Source organism: Lynx canadensis, chromosome E3 (genome assembly GCF_007474595.2).
Source record: "Lynx canadensis isolate LIC74 chromosome E3, mLynCan4.pri.v2, whole genome shotgun sequence".
Lineage (NCBI taxonomy): Eukaryota > Metazoa > Chordata > Mammalia > Carnivora > Felidae > Lynx > Lynx canadensis.
The window spans coordinates 12,879,542-12,900,665 of NC_044318.1; the positions used below are offsets into that span (position 1 = coordinate 12,879,542).

Genomic DNA, 21,124 nt, shown 5'->3' on the forward strand with positions numbered 1-21,124 from the left:
CAAAAAGTTTGTTTTTGAACCAAGTAATCAAATACGAAAAAACTCTACTTGAAAAAAATTCCTCTTCACGTCAGCTTCTTAGAAGTGTATTTAGGATATGTTTGTGTATTGTTGAGGGTAGGTTCACGTTTGGCTATTGGCTTGAGTTCTTCCATTGCCATACCTCTTCTCAAATCTGTTTGACCTCTACGGAATCAGTGGGTGGAATCAATTTGTGTGGAATAGAACTTCTGCAAGGAGAGGACGCACGGCCTGGTTTTGCATGGCCCCCGTAGTAACAATGGTTTTTATGTTTTTAAAGGGGAAAACAAAAACGGAAAGATGAACACGTGACAGAGACCACATGTAGCCTAAAATATTGACTCTCAGCCTTTACAGAAAAAGTTTGTTTAAAAAAAGTTTGGGGTGCCTGGGTGGCTCAGGGGGTTGAGTGTCTGACTCTTGATTTCAGCTCAGGTTGTGATCCCAGAGTTAATGGGATCAACTCCTGCATCAGGCTCTGCATTGAGTGAGGAGCCTGCTTGGAATTCTCTCTCGCTCCCCCCCCCCCCACTTCTGCACCTCCCCTGCTCAAGCACTAATGTTCCCTCACTCTCGCTCTCAAAGAAAAAAAAAAAAAGTTTGTCGATCCCTGCTGAATTTTTGAAATTCAAGGATATCTTGGGGCGCGTGGACGGCTCAGTCGGTTGAATGTCCAACTTCGGCTCAGGTCATGATCTTGCAGTTCATGAGTTCGAGCCCCATGTCGGGCTCTGTGCTGACAGCTCGCAGCCTGGAGCCTGCTTTGGATTCTGTGTCTCCCTGCCCTTCCCCTGCTCTTGCTCTGTGTCTCTCAAAAATAAACATTAAAAAAAAATTTTTTTTAATTCAAGGATATCCTATATCCTTGACAGTATGTACGTATGAGTTTTGATTGATAAGGATGTTCTTCATGGTCAAGTTCCTACTTCCTGGGCCTGGAGCTGCCTGCCTCTGCTTGGAGAAGTCCTCTCACACAGACTCATGTGACATCTGTGCTTGCTTGCTGTTGGGGTTTTTTTGTTTTTGTTTTTTTTTTGGCCAGCTGTGGGATCTCAGATAATTGATTTCCCCTCCCCAGGCCTCAGATTCCCCATTTATGAACACTGGCTTCCCAGGGTCATCGTAAGGATTAAGCAAGAACACGCCCCATTCTTTCACTCCGTAGAAAACAACAGAAGAGCCGACTGCACTCCGGTGATTTATAACCTTTTATTAGTGAAGGTGTCCTTAAGTACAATCGGGGTGCATATGAAACAGTGTAACATTCTTGCTCTCATCCCGCTGGAGCAGCGTCTCCTTTTGAATTCATGTGACGACCGAAGGCACTTGGTGAACTGTGTGCATCTGACGTGCGGTAACCAAGAGGGGAAAGAACTCAAACAGGGGCCCACTCGAGACGTTGGAAGGGTAGACAGGCCAGGGAATGGCTTGGGAGCGGGAGGCAGTGGCACCCATTTTGGTGACTTTCTCCCTGTTTCACGTAAACTAAGTTGCCAGTGATCAGTTACTGTGGTTCTATTTTCCTAAAAACTCAAGATTTCTGCACAATTCACTGATGGGGGGAGCGGGGGTGTCTGTGTCGCTTCTTGGGTTTTTCTCGTTTGGCACAGCATTCAAAACTCCATCGATACCCTGGACGCAGGGTGGTGGCTTTTATATTCGTTGTGAGGGGTGTCTGTGACATTTGGGATTTGAAAATGGATTTAGTGCTAAGCAGAGTCCACTGGGTTTGGTTTTGTTCTGCTTTTCACTAGTTGTTTATTCACTGGCTTTGGTTCCATTGAAGTCCGCATCGCGAGCGTCCATTTCCTCATCAGATCCATCGGCGTTTTCAATAACTCGACGTCCTCCAGACCTTCTAGAGGGAACAAAGGAGGGCTCGTTTCCTCGCCTGTGGGTTTTAAAAGAATACACGTTGCTTTAGTACAGAAAGCCCCCCCCTTGAGATTGGAAGAGGCTTTTAAAGGGACAGAAAACAAACACAGACAAACTGAAATGAAATGAAAATACTCAGGTTAAAGTCAAGCGCTGACATATCTCAAGGTGTGGTGACGTTTAATCAGCTGGAACGGGAGGAAAGTAGATTTTTCAAAGCAAGAGAATCAGCTTTAAAAAAAAAAAAAGCCAGGTGCGGGCGCCTGGGTGGCTCAGTGAGTTGAGCCTCTGACTCTTGATAGCTGTTCAGGTCATGATCCCGGGTAGTGGATCGAGCCCCGCATCAGGCCCCACACTGAGCATGGAATGTGCTTAAGATTTTCTCCCTCTCTCTCTCTCTCTCCAACTCCCCCCAACCCCCACCCCACACCTCTCTCAAAAAAAAAAAAATTGGGCTAGGTCATCCGATGGCCCACAGGATTCTCTTGTGTGGTCTTTTATTTGGAAAAGAAGAAAAAAACGAATCAAGTGGGGGCTGACGCATTCCCGTGGGTTTATTCATACCCTGTGGAGCAGGTGTGAAGGAGAACGTGTTCTCATTTTGTACCCCCTTGCCTTCAGAAGGGAACAAAGGGGAGGGTTTTAGGTTCTCAACCGGAAGAAGGTGGAAATGAGCATCAAAGGCAGCATTGAGGCAAAGAGGTCACTGTGCGGATGCCAGAGGTGTGCGCTCTGGTTAAAGCAACGCAGGGTCCCCTGCTTGTTTGAGAGCAGAATTCTCGGTGTGAGTTCTCCCAGGACAGAGATCTTGCTGATTTTTACTCACCACACAGGCACCGTGCATGGCCTATAATAGGTGCCCAATGAATATTTGTTAGAAAAGTAAGCTAGACATGTTAATCTAAGGTGTATTTTAGCTTTAGCTGGTAGGATACCCTTTCTCTGTGTGCTTATGGCTCCCATCTCTGGAGTGCCGGATGCCCTGAGTTCCTGCCAGGGTGTGCCTAGGTCACCTGCAGTGTGGCTTTGGTTAGGAAGGCAGGCAGGTGGCAGGAGAAGTCAGATAACCAGCACTCCGCGTCCTCTCCAGGAAAGAAATGTTTGCTGTGTTTTCTGCGACCACAAATAATCGTATTTGGCTCTGGTGATCTGGCCCTGTTTGACCTGAATCAGAAGACAGGTCTTAACTCATTTTAGGATGCCTAAGAGGAATGCAGAATTTTTGTCATAAAAAATGACCCGCTTCGCCACGCAGAGGCTGGACTTTTGAAAGCTATGAGGGAGAGCCCATCCCAGTTAGAGATTCTTTAGTCCAAAGAGACAACTCAGAGAGGTAAGATTGGAGGCAAAAGGAAGGCCCAGAACATCCTGAACACTGAGAAGGGGAGTCCCAACGCGAGCCTTCTGGGGTCTGAGGGTGGGAGAAACCCGGGCTGGGAAAACCCGCCTAGGTTCACAGAATGGTACTTTCTGAGGGGCCACACTCAGGGATGAATACTTAAAGTTGTAGCCACTCCCAGCTCAAGACTCAGGCCAGCTTCACTCACGTCAGAGGGAAGCTCAGAAGCGCCCTGTGCCCTTGGAACTAACTTTCCATCACCCTCTCTAGAAGTGACCTTTTAAAAAGTCTTTAGCGCTGTGCTTTCCAAGCACCTGGGTCTGAAAGCAGGGTCTCGGAGGACAGGACAGAAAGGAGAGTAGCTTCCACATGTCTCTCCCGCTTCTAATCCTCCTGGTTCAAAACTCAGTGGGACAGCCTGGGGTTGGGAAACTGTCTCCCCTACCCTTCCAGGCTCCCGGCACTCTTGGCCTCCTGAGACAGTGTGGATTTGCAAGCTACAAGAGCTGAGGTGTAAATGTGTTCCTTTGATCTAAGACGTAAATCATGTCCCGGGTCACTGTTAGCCCCCTGCTCCGCCACCAGTCCTGTGAGCCTGTCTTCCGGTTCAGGTCCCCTTCCTGAAGGAACTGGCTTCGAATCCAAGGCCGAGGTGGGCACTGGCTACATCAGTCACAGGAAGTAAGGGACCCCTTCTAAAGATTTTCTTCACGTGTCTGATCCTGGAGGGTCTGGCTTCTATTCACAGACTCCAAGAACTTCTCCGAGGCACTAGTGGCATGGCGGGATCCAGCACCAGAGCAGAAGCACTGATTTGCAAGGACTCACTTTCCCATCGACTAATGGGTCCCACCGTCCAGCCTGAACTGGCAGGAGCGCTGCTCAGAAAGCCGTGTTCTAGAGGCCGGGCACTCTTCCTAGAACTCCTGCCAGTCCCTCATCCAGCTTTAAGTATTGGGGTAGCGACAGCTACTTCTCCAAAAGAGAAGAGGGACACAAGCCAGGGCCTGCTTGGCCTCTCAAGGAAGATGAGAGGAAAACCAGGCCCTGGTTGCCTAACGTCACGAGTGAAAAGCTGGTAGACTCCCACACAAGTCGAGGCCTCTTAACTCTGTCGTGTGAAGGGCCCTGTGTCCTTCCTCGAGTCTCGGGTGTCCTGTCCATCCCCCGCTGTGTATAAGGGCTCGCAAGACCCCTGGAAAAGGCTCCGTCCGGACCACGCTTGGCTGAGCAGTGGCCAGCACGTGTCCTAGCGTGCGGAAAGTGCCGTTATCAGCTAGGCCTCGCTCAAGGCTCATGCGGCCCCAGCGACTGTAGAACGCGCAGTGAGAGCCCATTTCTTTCGCAGACATGCGTACGAAAGCCCGGCCGTGGGGACAACCAGAGGCCGGGCTGTGGTTCCCGTGAACCTGTGCTCGTGAATTGTTATTTGTGGACCAGATTTGAGGCCCTTCTCCACGAAAGGGCCCAGGCTGTAGAAGTGTCATACCCGCTCAGTGCAGCGTCTTAACCAGACGGAGGAGGACAGCACAGCCAAGTGTCCTACTGCCAAGTGTGAGAGAGGCCCACTTACGCAGGTACCAACAATCTGAGTGACACACACGCAGCCTCTTAAGCGCTTGTCAACACACGGTGACGAGGACACATTTGGTGCCGTGTCAGATGCCCAAGCAGAAGTAGGGAAGGAAGACGGGTCAAGAGATTAAGTCTTGTTGTACTGATCTTGGCTATGATAAAAAGAGATTTGAACTAAGACATCCAGGCCTTCAGATTTTGCAGGAATCCCATGGAGGTTCATGAGGGCCAAAAAAGGGGGTCGCAGGGACTGGGAGGGCGGGAGGGCAGAACGGAAGTGGAAACCAAGTGCAACACACATGAGCCGCGAAGCTGGAGGCATGGTACCTGGTGAGTCATTGCGGAGTTTCCTGGGGAAGGGGGCCTCTGAAACAGAGAGAGAGAGTCTCTGGTGGTTATCCTCCGCCAACGAGAGTTTTTAATCATTAAAGGCATTCCCTTCGATGAAATGATCAAAGGCACTTCTAAGTCAACCTGGCAGAGAAGCACGGGACACCAAGAACTCTGAGGCCTGCGTGCATAAGCTGTTGGTTCAGCTAAGAAGCTCACGTCTGCTGGTGTGGCAGAGGCCGGGCCCAGCTCTTTAACAGGTGCTCACGTTGAGGTTTACCTGGTCGGCACGACTATGAAACTCGCTTCGCATTTCCTTGTTCACCGAGAGCTGGCCAGGCTTGCTAACCTCACTCACGGCTCTAGTGCTGGACTTGAGGTTTTGCACGTGGGACCCAGAGGATGCAGGAAGGTGTGACCGCTCTTGGCCCTGCCTTAGGGTATGCTCGTACCGGGAGTGTCAGAAATAGTCTGTTCCATACTGGCCTGTAGGCCCTGAGGAGGTCAGCTGTTGGGGGGCAGAACCCACAAGGTACGTTGAACATGTGCTAAGAGAATCAGGGGTCCTGACCACAGGGAGCAGTGACAGCCAGAGCGGCTGACTGCTTCCCCACCCCCCGGCCTGGCACTGAGGAGGGCAGGGTTCAGTCACCAGCCAAGCAAATTCTGGAGGGGAGGGGGGGGGAACAGCTCCATGTGAGAACAGCTGTCTTGCTGACCATCGTCCTGGGTGTTGCTCCCAAGCCCCTGTTGGACCTGAGAGGTTACGTCTTGTTTCTGTTTCACTGGGGGGACCCACAGGCCCTCCCCAGCCTTGTGTGATCTGGGGTCTCCTTCCCGAAGCCCTGTACCCCACGCCAGCCATCCTCCCCCTTCTGAAAGGGGTTTGGGCTGTCCCCTCGTCACCTGCCTGCAGTGATGCTCAGAGTCTGGAGCTGATAATGGCAGGTGGTTTCAGATGGTTCCTGGGCGTGCCCCTGGATAACTCGATCGCACAGTGAGAAAAGTACTCCGTTTCCCACTCTTTTTAAAATACATCTCATTATGTCAGGGACGGTCTATTCGGTGCTAACGTCATCTTCTGTCAGTCCCTTGTCAACTGAGAAAGAGGCCTTCTGGTCCTAGTCATCAACTTGTAGTCAGAGTAGGTAGAATCCATTACTGTTTTGTTCTCACTGTATTTTAATTTCGTTGTGACCTGTTGCTGCTGGTGATGCTGGTTTAACAATACAGGGATGGTAAATTTTATTTGCAAATAGATGTGCTTATGATTAGACCAGTTAATTTCAAAGACACTGTGAGGTAGTAAAAGGCTAAGGCAAAATGGCCAAGGTGGTATGAGAATGAGTTTAGGGAAACATCAGCTCTGACTCCGTGATTGAAGGTTTGTTCCCAGCACCATCCCAGACACTGGGGACGAATAAGCAGACAGAACCTCTGTGCTCATGGGGCCAGAGTGAAGGCTGCCAATGAGATAAGTAAATAAACAGCAGGTTACATGGTGACAGATCAGTAAGAGAACTGCAGGGAGTGAGGTTGGAAGTTGTAGACAGGTTAACGTGGGTGTGTAAATGCCTGAAGGAAAGGAAGGAGGGATCCAGCTATGCCGAGAGCTGGGGCAAGAGCCTTCCAGACAGTGGGAACCACCCGTGCCAAGGCCCCGGGCAGCATGTGTAGAGGCAGAGGGCTCATTTAGGAGGCAGTGGACGGAGATCACGTAGGGCCTGGTGGAACCGACCATCATAAAGGTGTTGCTTTCAATCTGAATGAGGTGGAAGCCATTGGACGGTTCCAAGCAAAGGGGGGTTGTGACTCATATCTATTTCAACAGGATCCCTCTGGCTGCCATGTTGAGAACAGACTATAAAGACGGAGTATAAACACAAGTGAAACACAAGCTGTGAAAGTTACCTAGATGGTAGGAGAGGGTAGCTTGGATGAGGATGGCAAGAAACATTTGTCTCTTGGATTGTGGATGTACAGTATTGTTTTTTTTTAATTTTTTTAAGTTTTTATTTTTTACAGAGAGCATGAGCCGGGGAGGGACAGAGAGAGGGAGACACAGAATCCGAAGCAGGCTCCAGGCTCTGAGCTGTCAGCACAGAGCCTGATGCGGGGCTCGAACTCACGAACCGTGAGATCATGACCGGGGCTGAAGTCAGACGCTCAACTGACTGAGCCACCCAGGTGCCCGGATGTACAGTGTTTTTAAGGGAAAGTTGGTCAGATTCCATGGCAGATTGGATGTTATATATAGGGGAGAGGGAAAAAGAAAGAGCACAGATCAGTGGACTGGGTCAACAGCAGCTTTATCAGTCCAGTTGCTGAGCTGGCAGAGACCGTGAGGGATGCTGACTTGGGCGTGAAGGGGTTCAGCTCAAGGTGTAAGCTGCCTGTGAGGCATTGAGGGGAGAGGGCAAGCAGGTCTGGGGTTCTAGGAAGAAGTCTGGGCCAGGAAGCCACACGCTGTGGGTGGAACTCAAAAGGCACCAGGCTGGGTGAGGTCACCTAGGAGTGAGCAGAAAAGGAGATGAAGAGAGAACCAAGATGGCGCCCTGGGGCAGGCCAATGGCAGGCGGGCTTTGAGATGAGGTACCAGCAGAGGAGACAAGGAAAGACACCCAGAGGGCAGGAACAAACCCTGGTGTGGGTCGAGGAAGCTGCAGCTCAGTCGGGGAGGACTGAGGACTGACCATTAAGATTTCGTGGTAAAGGGTAGCAGGGGGGCGTGGGGCTCAGAGGTTTTCTCAGCTCCTGGAATGAATGTTGACGTGAAAATGGTGAAAAGGAGAAGGGTAAGAATTTCTGGAGCGACGTCCTTGAGGGAACAAGAGAGGTAGGTGTACCTGATGTGATGCCCTTAGTTGGCGCTAGATAGTTCAGCCCGGGAACGGAGTAGAAGAAATGGACACAGCTGCGGGGAGGCGGGTTGACGGGGACGTGAGAGCTTGTAAGGATGGGTGGGGATGGTGAGACTGGGGACAGAGTGAAAACCAGATGTCCAAGAGAGTGGAAGGGGGAGGGGAGTCAGGCCCAGGCAGCACCGAGTGAGGTCAGCTCCTTGTGGTGACAGACAAGGCCCAGCACGAACTGGCATTGTGCCTGTTTGCTTTTCCCTGAGCAGAAGGTGGAAAGTCTCGTTTAACTCACCAAGTGCATACCTCAAAGCAGGAGGGGTCTGGGGTGTTGAGGGTGTGTGCGAGGCGGACCGACCACCGAGCCTGGGCTTGATGGGCAAGTTAGAGCTAGTGTTAGGGCCCACGGGGTGGCAGGATCGCAGAGGAGACAAGACCAAGGACCCAAGAGACTGGATCACCCCCCTGGAGGGGTGGGGGTGAGTGTGGCAGGAAGCTTCGGGGCCCATGCCTTCTGGGAACCAGTGGAGGTGGGAAGGAGGCCTGAGGAGCAGGGGTGTCGCCTATCCAGCTTCAGGCCCAGAGGGACAGGGGCGTGGGAGAGAAAACAGCCCTGGTTAGGGCGGCGGTTCGAGACCCCCGGGCGACCGCACCCCCCACCCAGGGAACTGAGCAACGGCTGGAGACATTTGCGGTTGTCACAATCCAGAGCGTGCCATGCCCCATCCTGCAAACACAGGCCAGCTCCTGTGAGACAGGATGATCCGGCCCCAAACAGCAGCAGGGATGGGAGACCCTGATTAGACCAAAGTGGTCAAGAGAAAACCCAGAAAAGAGGTTCTGGAGAGAAGGGACCCGCACGGGCAATGCAGCAGTGAGGACAAGGATTGAGGAGACAGGGGTGTGCCTCCCTCTCCTTCTCCTCGCCCAAGGGTGGGCTGGGAAGGGACGCGCATCATTAAAGAAACCACGCGAGGGGGCGTTCGGGCGGCTCCGTCAGGTAAGTGTCGGACTTGTGATTTTGGCTCAGGCCATGAGCTCATGGTTTGTGAGATCAAGCCCCATATTGGGCTCTGTGCGGACAGCGCAGTGCCTCCTTGGGATGCTCTCTCCCCCTCGAACAGAGGGTCCGCTGCTCCAAGGCAGGGCCCTGGTGGATCCGCGGCCTGTTCGTGTGCCTGGCACACAGTGGTGCCGCATAAGTGCTGGCGAGGGGGGAGAACCTGGAAAGGAACAGGGGGCGGCGGGGTGTCCTCTGCATCAGGAAAGAAACGCCCTGTGGGCACCCGAGGCCCGTGAGCCTCACCTGAGCTTGCTCTTGAGCGCGTTCACCTCGCGGCCCATGGCCTCGTTGCTCTCCGTGGCTTCATCCAGCTCCCGCTGCAGCTTCCTGCGGTTGGCATTGATGCGCTGGGACTCCTCCTCCGCCTCCTCCAGCTGCCTCTTGAGTTGCTTGACCTTGGCGTTTCCTTTCTCTGCCTGTCAGGGAGAGGCCCGGGGGTGAGCAGGGGGCGCCGTGGGGTCCCTGCGGGGCTGGGAGAGGCCGGCGTCCCGGGTTACCTGCTCCTTGTACTGCTCGGCCATCTTGCGCTCGTCCTCCACCTGCAGCAGGACCTCCTTCAGCTTCTTGTCCTTCTGCTTCAGCGACTTGGTGGCCGCCTGCTTCTCTCTGCATACGGGGGGAGGAGGGGGGCGAAGCGGGGATGGGCTCCCTTGCACCTGGCACGTAGACCCGACCAGCCTCTCCCCCACTGTGAGCGTTTTCCCTGAGGGGCCCCAAATCAGGGCTCACCCCCCAAATCAGACGAACAGTACTCGGCCTTAAAAAGGAACGCAGCACTTGCGTCTGCTACCACGTGGGCGAACCTCGAAGACACAGGGAGGGAGGCCAGTCACAGAAGGGCACAGACTGTGGGATTCCACTCACGTGAAACATCCACAAGAGACAAGAGAGACAGAAAGCAGATCTGTGGTTGCAGAGGGCTGGGGGAGGTCAGGGTGAGGGCCAGGGGGGTACAGGGTGTCCTAATGAGGTGTTGAAACTGTCCCACACTGGATGGTACACAGGGTGCAGCTATCCACAACTATACTAAAGGGCCATTGAGCAGTACACGTGAAAAGGCTGAATTTTTGTACGGTCTGTGAGTTGGCAAGAAAGCCACTACCAAAAAAAAAAAAAAAGTGGGTCAGAATCCTCGTAGTCTGATGGTCACAGATGGGCCGTGATCTTATTTTCTCTTTATAACGAGAAGCCTGACCATATTGGCACGTGCTGAATGGGGTTGCTGATCTGCACTTTCCTGGGTGGCCGTGAACACGACATCCTGAGAACACAGGCCAGGCATAGCCAGTGTGCTCGCGGGAAGGTAGCGGACCTCACGGAGGACCCCTGCCGCTCGGGGCCGTTTGGGACGGGCCTTCTCGGGGCCAGGCCTGCCTCGCTCCCGTGTTCACACACGGTTCTCCACACACAGCTGCGGCGTGGGGACCACTGGGCTCATTCCACAGCCAGGACAGAGGTCCAGAGAGCCTGAGCCCCGACCGCCGGGTACTCGCTGGCCAGCAGGCCGCTCTTTGGAGCCCGTGCCCCACGTACCTGGCCTCCTGCTCCACCTGCTCCTCCAGCTGCGCGATCTTGGCCTCCAGTGCCGCAATGGTGGACTTGAACTTGGACCTGACGGCCCCCTCCATCTCTTGCAGCTTGCTTCGGAGCTCCTTGTTCTGCCGCTCGAGCTGCTGCCTTGCGCTCTCGTTCTTCTGGGCCGCGCTGCGCTCAGTGGCCAGTTCGTTGTTGAGCTGCTCGGCCTGCGGAGGGCAGTGAAGGTCAGGGGGTGGAGGGCATGGGAGTGGGGGGGTGGGTCCACTGAGAGGACCCACTACGCCTGTGGCCTTCAGCCTTGGTGGGCTTCGATGTGGGTCGCTGGGGCAGGGGCACCCAGGAGCCCTCCCCACCTCCTCCAGCCACCAGTTCCTTCCTGGGCCTCCTTTAAGGTGCAGCACAAAAGGCAGCGTCCTGGGGCCACCCAGGCTCCCTGTCTCTAGGTCACAAGGCAGGGCCCCAGCACCTGTCGCGGAGCTGGTGCTTAGTAATGTCACTGAGTGCTCACTGCTGTAAGGCCGGGGCCAGAGGCTGGGGCGACAGCAAGAAGGAGACCCCCGAGGCCCTTTCTCCAGGCCCACGTTGTCTGCCGGAGGGAGCCAGACATACACTGGCCGCCTGATGAGATGGCGACGGGGGCCGCGCGCCCACGCGGGGAGGGAGAGGGTGCAGGGAGCAGATGCGCTTGACCCCTGCTCCCGTCTCCCTGCTCTCCACCCCAACCCCGAGCTTGCAGTGCAGCAGTGTGGGGCGTGTGACAGGGTGCAGCCTGGCCCTGCTCTGCCCGCACCTGCTGCGTGGCCTTCCGCACGCGGTCACTCATGGCCTCCATGTTGCCTTGCTCCTCCTCCAGCTCTTCTTCCAGCTGCGCGATCCGGGCCTCCAGGCGGCGCTTCTCGTCCTGAAGTGTGTTCCTAAGGGAAATGCAGGCGGGTCTGGGGCTCCAGCCTCCCTCTGGCTTAGGAAATAACCTCTGTGTGGAGGAGTGAGGTGATGCCTTGGAGTCGCCCTCCTTTGTAAAAGGAAACTGAGGCCCAGTGAGGCTTAGACACTTGTCCAAAGTCACACAGCTGGGAAGTAGGGAGCCGGGACTCTATCCCGTCGGTATGGGCAAAGCCGGGCCTGGAGGAAAGACGAGCTCTCTCCTCTTGGATGTCTTCCCCTCTCCCCCCGCCCCGTGTCCCCTCCCCACCATGCTGTTCATTCAGAACCAGTGAAACCGGCTACATGCCCAAATGGGGTCAAGACCCTTGTGAGAAGCTTGGCTGGACACTGTCATTTTCAGGAGTCTCTTCCATGAGCTGCCTCTCTGTCCTCATCTGAGCCTGGGACCCCCTTCTCCCGATGCGGCCCCCTACCTTCCTGAGACGCTGCTGGTCAGCTCCTCTGCCAGTTCCTCCTTCTCCAAGTCAGCCTGTTTGCGAGCCCTCTCAGCCGCGGCCAGATCCTGGACAGCACGGGGGAGGGGAGGGGGGAAACCGCTGATCTGCCAGGCAAGGGCTGAACCCCAGCGAGAAGCCACCTGCTCCAGACCCCAGCAGTTTCTACGGCCACGGCCACCCTGGAAAGCAGCTGAGCCGCCTCTGAGCTCAGGGGAGGCCCTGCATGTCCCGGACAGGAGAAAATCCCACGTCTGCCCCTGTCGTCACTCCAGGGGCCCGCCCCTGTGGAGTGCTGGACGAGGGAAAGAGGTGCGTGGGTGCCACGGGCTCCGGCCACAGTACCCCCCCCCCCACCCCGGCCAAGGCCCACATCGAGAAGGCTCTACCTCCTGTAGCTGCATGAGGTCGGCTTCTAAGCTCTTGGCTTTCTTCTCATTCTCTTTGGCGGTGGCAAAGATCTCATCTCTGGAGGCACGGGCATCTTCCAGCTCTCTCTGGAAGTCCTTCATCTGGGCCTGCGTGAGTCAACAGGAGGGACAAGCCAAGAGGTCCTAACTCACCATCTTTCCACGCCAGCCCCGAGGAAGTTCAGATCAACCACAGAGAGGTCCCTGTGGCCCACCCACCCCACCTCACGGGGCCAGGTTGCTGTCGGGGGGCACCGTTCCGGAGGGGCTCAGCAGACCTAAATAAACATGGCCATGTGGTCTGAGGGCCTTGGACAAAGGCCTGGTGATTGTGCCTTACCCAGGGTGGGAAATGGCCCCCCGAGGCTGAACCCCAGTGGAAAACCCCAGCTGAATATTCAGGCACCCGTGACAGGCCTGCGTCCTGCGGCTGTTGGCCCGGCTTCCCCTCCGGTGGGGAGCCACCCCCTCCCTCGGCCCGTGCCCCGCATCCCCCACCTGCAGTTTCCGCAGCTGCTTGATGGCTTCTTCCCGGCCCTTGATGGCCGAGTCGGCCTGCAGCTCCAGGTCCTTCAGGTCCCCTTCCAGCTTCTTCTTGGCCGCCGTTGCCAGGGCACGCTGCTTTCTCTCGTCTTCCAGTTCTGTCTCATACTCGTGCAGCTGAGCGAGGGGGGAAGGGGGGCGCTGCTGGGCCTGGCCGTCCCTCAGAGGCCCTACCCCCACCGCGCCCAGCATTTGGAGAGCTCCCTGCCCCCCCCCCCCAGGGGGGGTCTGCTCGTCTCCAGGTTGCAGGCCACTGAGAGAACCAAGTCTCCTTGGGTCCGGGCCACGCCGCCTCCCCGCCCCACATCCCCCCACCCGGACTACCTGCCTCTGGAGCTGCCGCCTCTTCTCTTCGTTCTGTTCATCCCGAGCCTGGAGGTCCCGCTCAAACTGGCCCTTGAGGGCCTGCATGTTGACCTCGAGCCGCAGCTTGGCGTCCTCCGTGGCCTGCAGCTCGTCCTCCAGCTCCTCCAGCTGGGTCTTCATCTCCTCCATCTGGGTCTCCAGGGCCCGCTTGGACTTCTCCAGCTCGTGGACCTTTCGCGGGAGGGGAGACTTCATGAAGACGCTCAGGCAACCCGCGGGGACGGGCAGCTCTGTGAGGTCACACAGATGGCTTTTGCCCCCCCGCGGGATGCAGGGCCAAGAGTCAAGGCCAGAGTCTTCCTTGGGGACCCCCCCCCAAGTGCTGTTTCCAACCAGTCCCCGTCTGCGTGACGGCCTTCAGTCCTGATGGTCCTGTCCCGTGGAAGAGGCTCAGGGTGCCCGCGTCCCACCCCGTGGGTAATGCGTAGTGGGGAGGGGGCTGGTGACCTGTGGACAGGCACAGACACGGAGGAGCCACTTACGTTCTTGCCCACGTCATCCTTGGAGCTGACCAGGCCCTCCATCTCGGCCTTGAGCATTTTGTTGGCTCTCTCGAGGTCCTCTTTGGCTTCCAGGGCCTCTTCGAGGGCTCGCGCCAGCGACAAGGCCTTGGTTTCCTTTTCCCTGGCTTCTGCCTCGGCTCTGTCCCTTTCATCCGCGTATTTGGAAGAGATGCTCTTCTCCTCGGCTAACAACTACAACACAACGGAAGCCCAGCCCCGGAGGTGAAGTTCGACTTCCCCCCTTTTTTTTTTAAAATAACTTTAACTTTATTCATTTTGAGAGACAGAGAAAGCATAAGCAGGGAGGGGCAGAGAGAGGGAGGGAGAGAGACAGAGAATCTGAAGCAGGCTGCGCACCATCAGCTCAGAGCCCGACGTGGAGCTCGAACCCACAAACCTAGAGATCATGACCTGAGCCAAAACCAAGAGTGACGCTCAGCCGCTTAGCCCAATGAGCCACCCAGGCTCCCTTTCAATTGCAAATAAGCGCAAGCAGCCTCCTGCCTGAATTTCTTCAGAGGCGGTGGAAGTCATTAAGGCATCTATGCAAATAGTTAATAAAGAGCTTCCTTCTGACTTCCAGTAGGTGGACCTCACTCAGAGCCAGCACCTGCTGAGTCTTTGTGCTTTGAAATCACTAATGCTGCCCGTGCTGGTTCGAACATACTACTAGTGAGGTCAGAGTGACATTTAATCCTGCCAGAGGCCACTAATTCTTTTTATCATGGCCACTCATCTCCAGCCCTCAAAAGCACTCTCTGAGCCAGAGTAGGGAAAGGGTGAGCGTGGGGACAGAGCGGCACATACTTAGCTCTGTGCTTGGAGAGGCAGTTCAAGGAACACTCCAGGCCGACGTTAATGTCATCCGCACAGACAGGGGCATAAGCGTATACACTGACACATCCAAAAACCAGGCTTTGAGAAGTGAGCGAAGGCAGGTAAGTAATAGGGGCCCCCAAAACAGCAGTCAGCACAAAAGCCTACGTGATGTGTGACAGGGAAATAAAAGAAGCGAGCCCAGGCCCTCAAGCCAGTAATGGGGCAGCATAGTGGAAGCAGTGAAGACAGGCTGGCCGCCTGAGATGGAGAAGGACAGAGCCAGGGTGACGCCCGGAAACCTGCTCCTCTGAGCCCAGGCGGGGAGGGGCAGTGAGCCCCCACACCCCTGGCATTGGCCTCCCAAAACAATCCCCAGACTGATTTTGAGGATCATCCCAAGTCACTTGCACACCAAATCAGCTTCGCTAAATCTGAGTAGCGCATTAAAAGTTGGCATTTTTTAAGGGTTTGGGCCACATGGGTGTATTATGCATTTACCAGAACTCCAGTGAGTGGATACTTGAGATTTGTGCATTTGCATGTATACACAAGAAGCAAAATTTTCTGTTAAAGAAGAACTCCAGTTAAGACACAGGGTGCTGAAGTATAGAGGGGGAAATCTGCCATTTGCTTTGAAATGCATCCAATGACAGAGACAGTTCATCCGAATTTGGTAAAACATTAATGATCCAATCCACGTGGTGGGTATACAGGTGTTCACCCTGTAGCTTCGGTGCTTCAGCTTTGCTGTGTGCGTGAAATTCTTCATCGTGAAATGTTGGGGGAAGTGGTATCGAAAGGTGGAACATTAAATTATGTGGAGTATTCAGGAGGCACTCGATAAATACTTGTTGAGTGAAGTGAAATAAATTTCCTTCCTTCTCAGGCCTAGAAACTAAGGCATCCCTGGGGTCGCAGGTGGCCCTGGTGGTGGGGATATCTGGAAGTCACGTCCAAGAGCCAGTGCTCTCCTCGCTCTGACCTAGGAGCCCCGATGCTTCAGGGTCACCCAAGGCAAGCTAGCTTTCCTTGGGAGGATGGGTGGGAGACACATACATGGCAGCCACACCAGCTGCTTCAAAGACCCTCCAGCCCCAGCCCGTGTCCGCGAACAGAGCTGACGGCCCTCCAGCCCCTACCTGATCAAACTTCTTCTGCTTCTTTTCCAGGTTGGACACCAGTTGCCGCTGGTTGTCCAAATCGACGACCAGGTCGTCCAGCTCCTGCTGAAGCCTGTTCTTGGTCTTTTCCAGTTTGTCATAAGCAGCTGCCTTCTCTTCGTACTGCTGGGTGAGGCCTTCGATTTCCTTCTGGAACCGCTTCTTGCCCTCTTCCAAGGCCTCCACGGTGCTGGCAAAGTCCTGTAGCTTCTTCTTCGAATCGGAGAGCTAAAATGACAGTGTCCGGGTTGGGGTAAAAGGAGGGCCAATGAGCGAGTCCCATCCCTGACTGCACCCTGAGAAGAGACCACCTTCTCCTCCTGGAGGAAATTCAACAGCAGGGGGAGCCAGTGAGCCAAACAAAATGGCGCCAACGCTCAACCACAGCCTCTCCGAGCTCCTGAGCTACCCTTCAAGGCTTACACCTAGAAAGGCAAGGACACACGGCCAGCACCTGGATGTTTAGAGTTGAGATGTGGCGCTCCAGGTTCTGCTTGGCGTCTATCTCCTCGTCCAGCTGGTCCTGCAGGCTGTTCCTCTCGTCCTCCAGCTGGCGCAACTTGGTGGACACATTGAGTTTCTGCCGGGTTTCTTCTTGAAGCAGCTCCTACGAGATGCCATGTGGAAGTCTCAGGGAGCCACCCCCAGGAAGTCCACACCCCAGCTCCCTCTGAATCACGTGGCAGAATACCCACCTGGGTGTCCTGGAGCTGGGACCCAAGGGATGCCACATCCTTGGCCAGTTTTATGGCCTTCCCCTCAGCCTCGTTGAGCATCCCTGTGACACTCTCCACTTCATTCTGAGGGTGCCAAGAGACTGTGGTTAGAGCCCTCTAGAACAGGATCCTTATTAAGTAAGAGAAGATCTCTCGACTCACATGATAGGCCTCGTTGTATTCACTGATTAGGAAATAGCCATGGGCTATGGGGCCTGATCATGGTAACCCCATGGCCCCCAAGGGAAGTGTAGCACCTACAAGTTGGGAGGCCTGGCTCTAAGAACCTCTTTGAGCCCCAGACTGTATTGGCTTGTTCCTGATCCTACTAAATGGACCCTGAATCCTTGCCAAGGTTGGCAAAAATGAAGCAGCAGGTTAGAGAGTCTAGACAACTCGCCTGCTCCCTGAAGTTGGAGGGGGGATGCAGATGGCACCTTTACTTCCAAGGGCCCTGTTCCCACCACCCTCTTCCTCGCCTCTACTCTTTGCCCTTTCATTGACCTTCATGCCCCAACCAGAGATGCAGACACTAAAGGTAAGAAGCCCTCTACTGAGGTATCAGTCAACCGTCCATCCTCTCCCCCTTACGAGGAGAACGTAAATAATCTTGACTCTACGTCTCCAGGACACTGCCTGTGTTACGGTAGCAGAACCCCTGCTCTCAACGGCATGTGGAAAGAAATCCTACTTAATGCTCCCCCTGCCCCCTGGTCCCAGGCTGTAAGCACACTGACTTATCAAAAGTCTGCCTGGATCCCATGAATGGACGTCAGGCCAAGTGTCTAAATCAAAGCTAACTAAGACCAAAGACCGAGAGACCTTGTCACTGCTCAGGTCAAAACCCATCAATGACGACTTGTCGCACGGAATAAAGATGAATGTACATAGAATAGGGCCTCGAAGGCCCTGTGTCATCTGGCCACAACCTACCTCCCTCGTCCCATCTTGTACCATGTTTCCCCGGCCAGCTCAGCTTTCTGGCGTCACTTATGTGGTCTCTTCTGATTTCCCACTAACCACTGGGCCCTTGCACATGCCGTCCCCTCTGCCTGGTAGACTTCTACTTATCTCAGATGATACCTCCTCCTTCAGGAAGCCTTTCCCGACTCCTCCTCCTGCCGGCCAGACCCCGTCCCCCCAACCCCCGCCCCAGTTACGTACAGTGTCATTTTACACTCACTCATGGAATTATAAACGCCTTTCCCTCCACTAGGTCAGAGTTCTATGGGGGTAGGGAATGTGTCTTTCTTGCTGATGTATCTCAGGGTCAAACATGGTGCATGGTCTACAGCAATACTCATACACTTGCTGAAGGAGCAGAAGAAGGCCTTTCAAGAGTGAACTGAGGAGGGAGAAGCCCTCCTCTCCTCGAGGGACCTTACAAGAGGGAACCAACTTGCTCTGCAGCCAAAGACTTCAGTTAGCCGGGGAGAGCTTCGTCCCCCTCCAGGGATGGCTCCAAGGGCCGCTGGCCGTGCAGGCCGCTCACCTGCAGCTTGTGGACCTTGTCATTGAGCTCAGCCCGGGCCCGCTCCCCATCGCTGCACTTGGACTGCAGTTCCTGGAGCTGCACCTCCAGCTTCTTCTTCTTGTGCTCCACCTCCTGCTTCGCCTGGTTCAGGACCCGCAGCTCCCCGGCCAGGTCTGCGTTCTCCTTCTCCAGCGTCTGCTTGTTCTTGTCTAGGTTGGCCTTGGCCTGGCCAGGGAAGCACAGGGCAGGGAAGGCATTACAGCTGTGGCCAGGAAAGCAGGTTAAGAACCTAACTCTGTCCCTGGTGGATCTTCCTCCTTCCCTTCCCCTCCGGTCAGGGAGGTGCAGGGACCCGTGCTTGTCCCCTCTGGGGAGAAACACAGCAGCGTGGGGGACACACGGTCACGGTGAGACATTTTGCATTCTGTTCTGCTAAAGCTCAAAGGTTGCAAACCAGCATTCCACAAGCTACATCCAACCTGTCGTCATGTCCCCATAGACCTATTCTTTGTTGCCAACATTTAATAAAGAAAAAAGAAAACTGCATTCCAGCGTCATTTTTAAAAAATGTAGTGTTGTGGGGCGCCTGGGTGGGTCAGTCGGTTAAGCTTCCGACTCTTGGTTTCTTTCGGCTAAGATGCCGATCTCCTGGTTAGGGAGTTCGAGCCCCACATCCGGCTCCGCGCTGACAGCTCAGAGCCTGCTGGGGATTCTCACTCTCTGTCTCTCTCGAAATAAATTTAAAAATGTTTAAAAATAAAAAATCTAGTGTTCTCCATCATGACAGGTGGTGGTTACACAAATGCATACGTTTGTCGAAATTAGTTGAACTATACAGTTAAAACTGATGAGTCTTACTGCACAGACCTCAATAGTTCTGATTTTCAAAAAACAAGCTAGGGGCGTCTGGATGGCTCAGTCACTTAAGTGTCCAATTCTAGATTTCGGCTCGGGTCACGATCTCACATTTCAGGGGACTGAGCCCCGCCTTGGGCTCTGGGCTAATAGCACGGAGCCTGCTAGGGATGCTCTCTCTGCCCCTTCCTATCTCTATCTCTCCATCTCTAAACAAACAAAAAAACCCAAGCTAAACACAAACATCCTCAGTGGGGAAGAAGTGAGAGCTTTTCCCCTAAGATCAGGAACAAGAAGGGTCTCACTCTCACCACATTTACTCAGCATAGCACCGTAAGAGAAAATGTATGTTGTGTAGTGACAATTAGCAAATCTTATTTGTCCAAAGAAGTGACACAGTGTTCAACGTTAGTATTCAGCTCCCACTTAACGAGTCCTTTTACTCACCTGGAAGGTGCAGGGGGGCTCAGTCTTGCCCTGCACTTTTCAGACACTGGGCCTAAGACCCCCCTGTAGGAGGGTGGAAGACGGGGCCCGGACATCTGCATTTTAACAAAGGCCCCAGATGAAATGAAATGAACTCGTGTCTGGAAAGCATTGGAACAGTATCAGGCACATGGTCAGTGCTACCTAAGGGACTGTTGCCACTGTTCTCTTGTACAGGAAAATTGGAGATTCTTCTAGAAGAGGCGGAAAGGTGTTCAGTAAACCCCCTCAGGGAAGAAGAGTGACCTTGGCTGGTGAGAGAAACAAACCCAAACTGCCCACAATTTTTAGGTAATGCTGTGCCCATTTACTCTAGCTTGGGGCGGGGGGGGCGGATATCTAGAAAGGGCAGGGATCGGGGGAGCCATAGTGCTAAGGGGGATGCAATCCGGATGTCGCAAGCTAAACAGCTCACCCCTGGGAAGGAAACACAAGGAAATTCTCCCAAGGGAGAAGAAGTTTTGGGTGTGAAGCATTCAGACTCGGGCTACTTAACTGCCTCGAATCCCACACACCCCAGATAGCCAAGCACGAGGGGAAGAACGACTAGATCCAGTCATTCTCAAACTCCGCCGGAGAGCTAACTGTTTTCCTCCAACCTGCAGGGAAATTAAGACGGAAAGAATGTTCTCCATCTTAAGCGACCCAGAAGTTGTTCTCAACTGTGGCTAAGCAACGGGGGTGGAGGGCAGGGTGTTGTAGACCCTGCCCTGGAGTGGGCAAGAGGTAGGCAGGCAGCTGCACTGCCTGGGTTCAAATCATGGCTTTGTCACTAGCTGTGTGACCTTGGGTGAGTCTCCTCACCTCTAAACACTTTTTTTGGTTGTTGTTTAATGTTTATTTTTGAGAGAGAAAGAGACAGAGCATGAGTGGAGGAGGGGCAGAGAGAGAGGGAGACACAGAATCCGAAGCAGGCTCCGGGCTCCGAGCTGTCAGCACAGAGCCTGATGTGGGGCTTGAACCCACGAACCATGAAATCACGACCTGAGCTAAAGTTGGATGCTCAACCGACTGAGCCACCCAGGTGCCCCCGCCTCTAGACACTCTTGACCTCAGTTCCTTCGTGTGTAAAATGGGCTCGAGTACCTACGTCATAGGTGGATGTGAGGATTAACGGATACGTGCATGGCGCGCCCTGAATAAATGCTGGCTGCCACCACTGTCATGAGGCTCTTGTGTGGTGTAGGATTCGTCTCAGCACACACCCTGATACGTGGTTATGTGAAGCTGTCGGCATGATGCTGTCTCACACGCGCGCACACACACACACAAATCACCACTTACCCTCTTGAACTGCTCCAACTGCTCGGTGAGTTCCTCCACCGCCTGCGTGTGCTTCTGTCTCATCTCCTGGACCTGCGCCTCGTGGGACCGGGTCTCCTCATCCAGGGCCTTCTTCAGCACCGTCACCTCTTGTTCCCTCTTGGCCCTGGGCAGGAAGAACACGGTGGATGGCAGTCGGCCGGAAACAGGGGTTCACCTCCGACAGTGCCGTGCAAAGCAACAAGAGATCTCCGGGGACCCAGAGCTGAAGTCCCCATCATCAGCCCTCCCTGGCTGTGTGACCTCGGCTGAGTCCCCTAACCTCTCTGGACCGGGCATTTCCTCAGCGGCAAAGTAAAGAGCATGTCACCTGCCCAGAAACTCTCAAGGCCAGCACAAAAATACACCAAAGGCCAATACACTCTCAAGGCCAGCAAATAAATACACAGAATACTCAAAATCGTGTTGAAACAACATCTGTGAATTACAAAATGTTCCTCAAATAATGTTAGCTCTTACTTATTGAGCTTACTTATTATATGCCAGGCTTTGACCT

At 54.3% G+C, this 21,124-nt stretch overlaps 1 protein-coding gene across 4 annotated transcripts in view; it reads right to left on the bottom strand.

Moving 5' to 3' along the window:
• Positions 1 to 1,212: 1,212 nt before the first annotated feature.
• MYH11 (myosin heavy chain 11) overlaps positions 1,213 to 21,124 on the bottom strand; it is a 124,564-nt gene continuing 104,652 nt past the window's right edge. Inside the window, exons 27-42 of one of the 4 annotated variants that reach the window (XM_032591533.1) lie at positions 20,590 to 20,734; positions 17,983 to 18,189; positions 16,470 to 16,574; positions 16,229 to 16,381; positions 15,754 to 16,002; positions 13,775 to 13,987; positions 13,251 to 13,463; positions 12,882 to 13,043; positions 12,363 to 12,491; positions 11,953 to 12,041; positions 11,385 to 11,508; positions 10,592 to 10,800; positions 9,556 to 9,664; positions 9,302 to 9,474; positions 5,138 to 5,176; positions 1,215 to 1,912 (exon numbers count right to left, since the gene is read on the bottom strand). In XM_032591533.1, coding sequence (XP_032447424.1) covers positions 5,146 to 5,176; positions 9,302 to 9,474; positions 9,556 to 9,664; positions 10,592 to 10,800; positions 11,385 to 11,508; positions 11,953 to 12,041; positions 12,363 to 12,491; positions 12,882 to 13,043; positions 13,251 to 13,463; positions 13,775 to 13,987; positions 15,754 to 16,002; positions 16,229 to 16,381; positions 16,470 to 16,574; positions 17,983 to 18,189; positions 20,590 to 20,734 — 2,311 coding nt within the window. In that variant the 3' untranslated portion in view covers positions 1,215 to 1,912; positions 5,138 to 5,145. Of the gene's footprint in view, positions 1,913 to 5,137; positions 5,177 to 9,301; positions 9,475 to 9,555; positions 9,665 to 10,591; positions 10,801 to 11,384; positions 11,509 to 11,952; positions 12,042 to 12,362; positions 12,492 to 12,881; positions 13,044 to 13,250; positions 13,464 to 13,774; positions 13,988 to 15,753; positions 16,003 to 16,228; positions 16,382 to 16,469; positions 16,575 to 17,982; positions 18,190 to 20,589; positions 20,735 to 21,124 lie in introns of all 4 variants that reach the window. The other 3 variants (XM_030301266.1, XM_030301265.2, XM_030301263.2) reach the window with 3 other exon arrangements.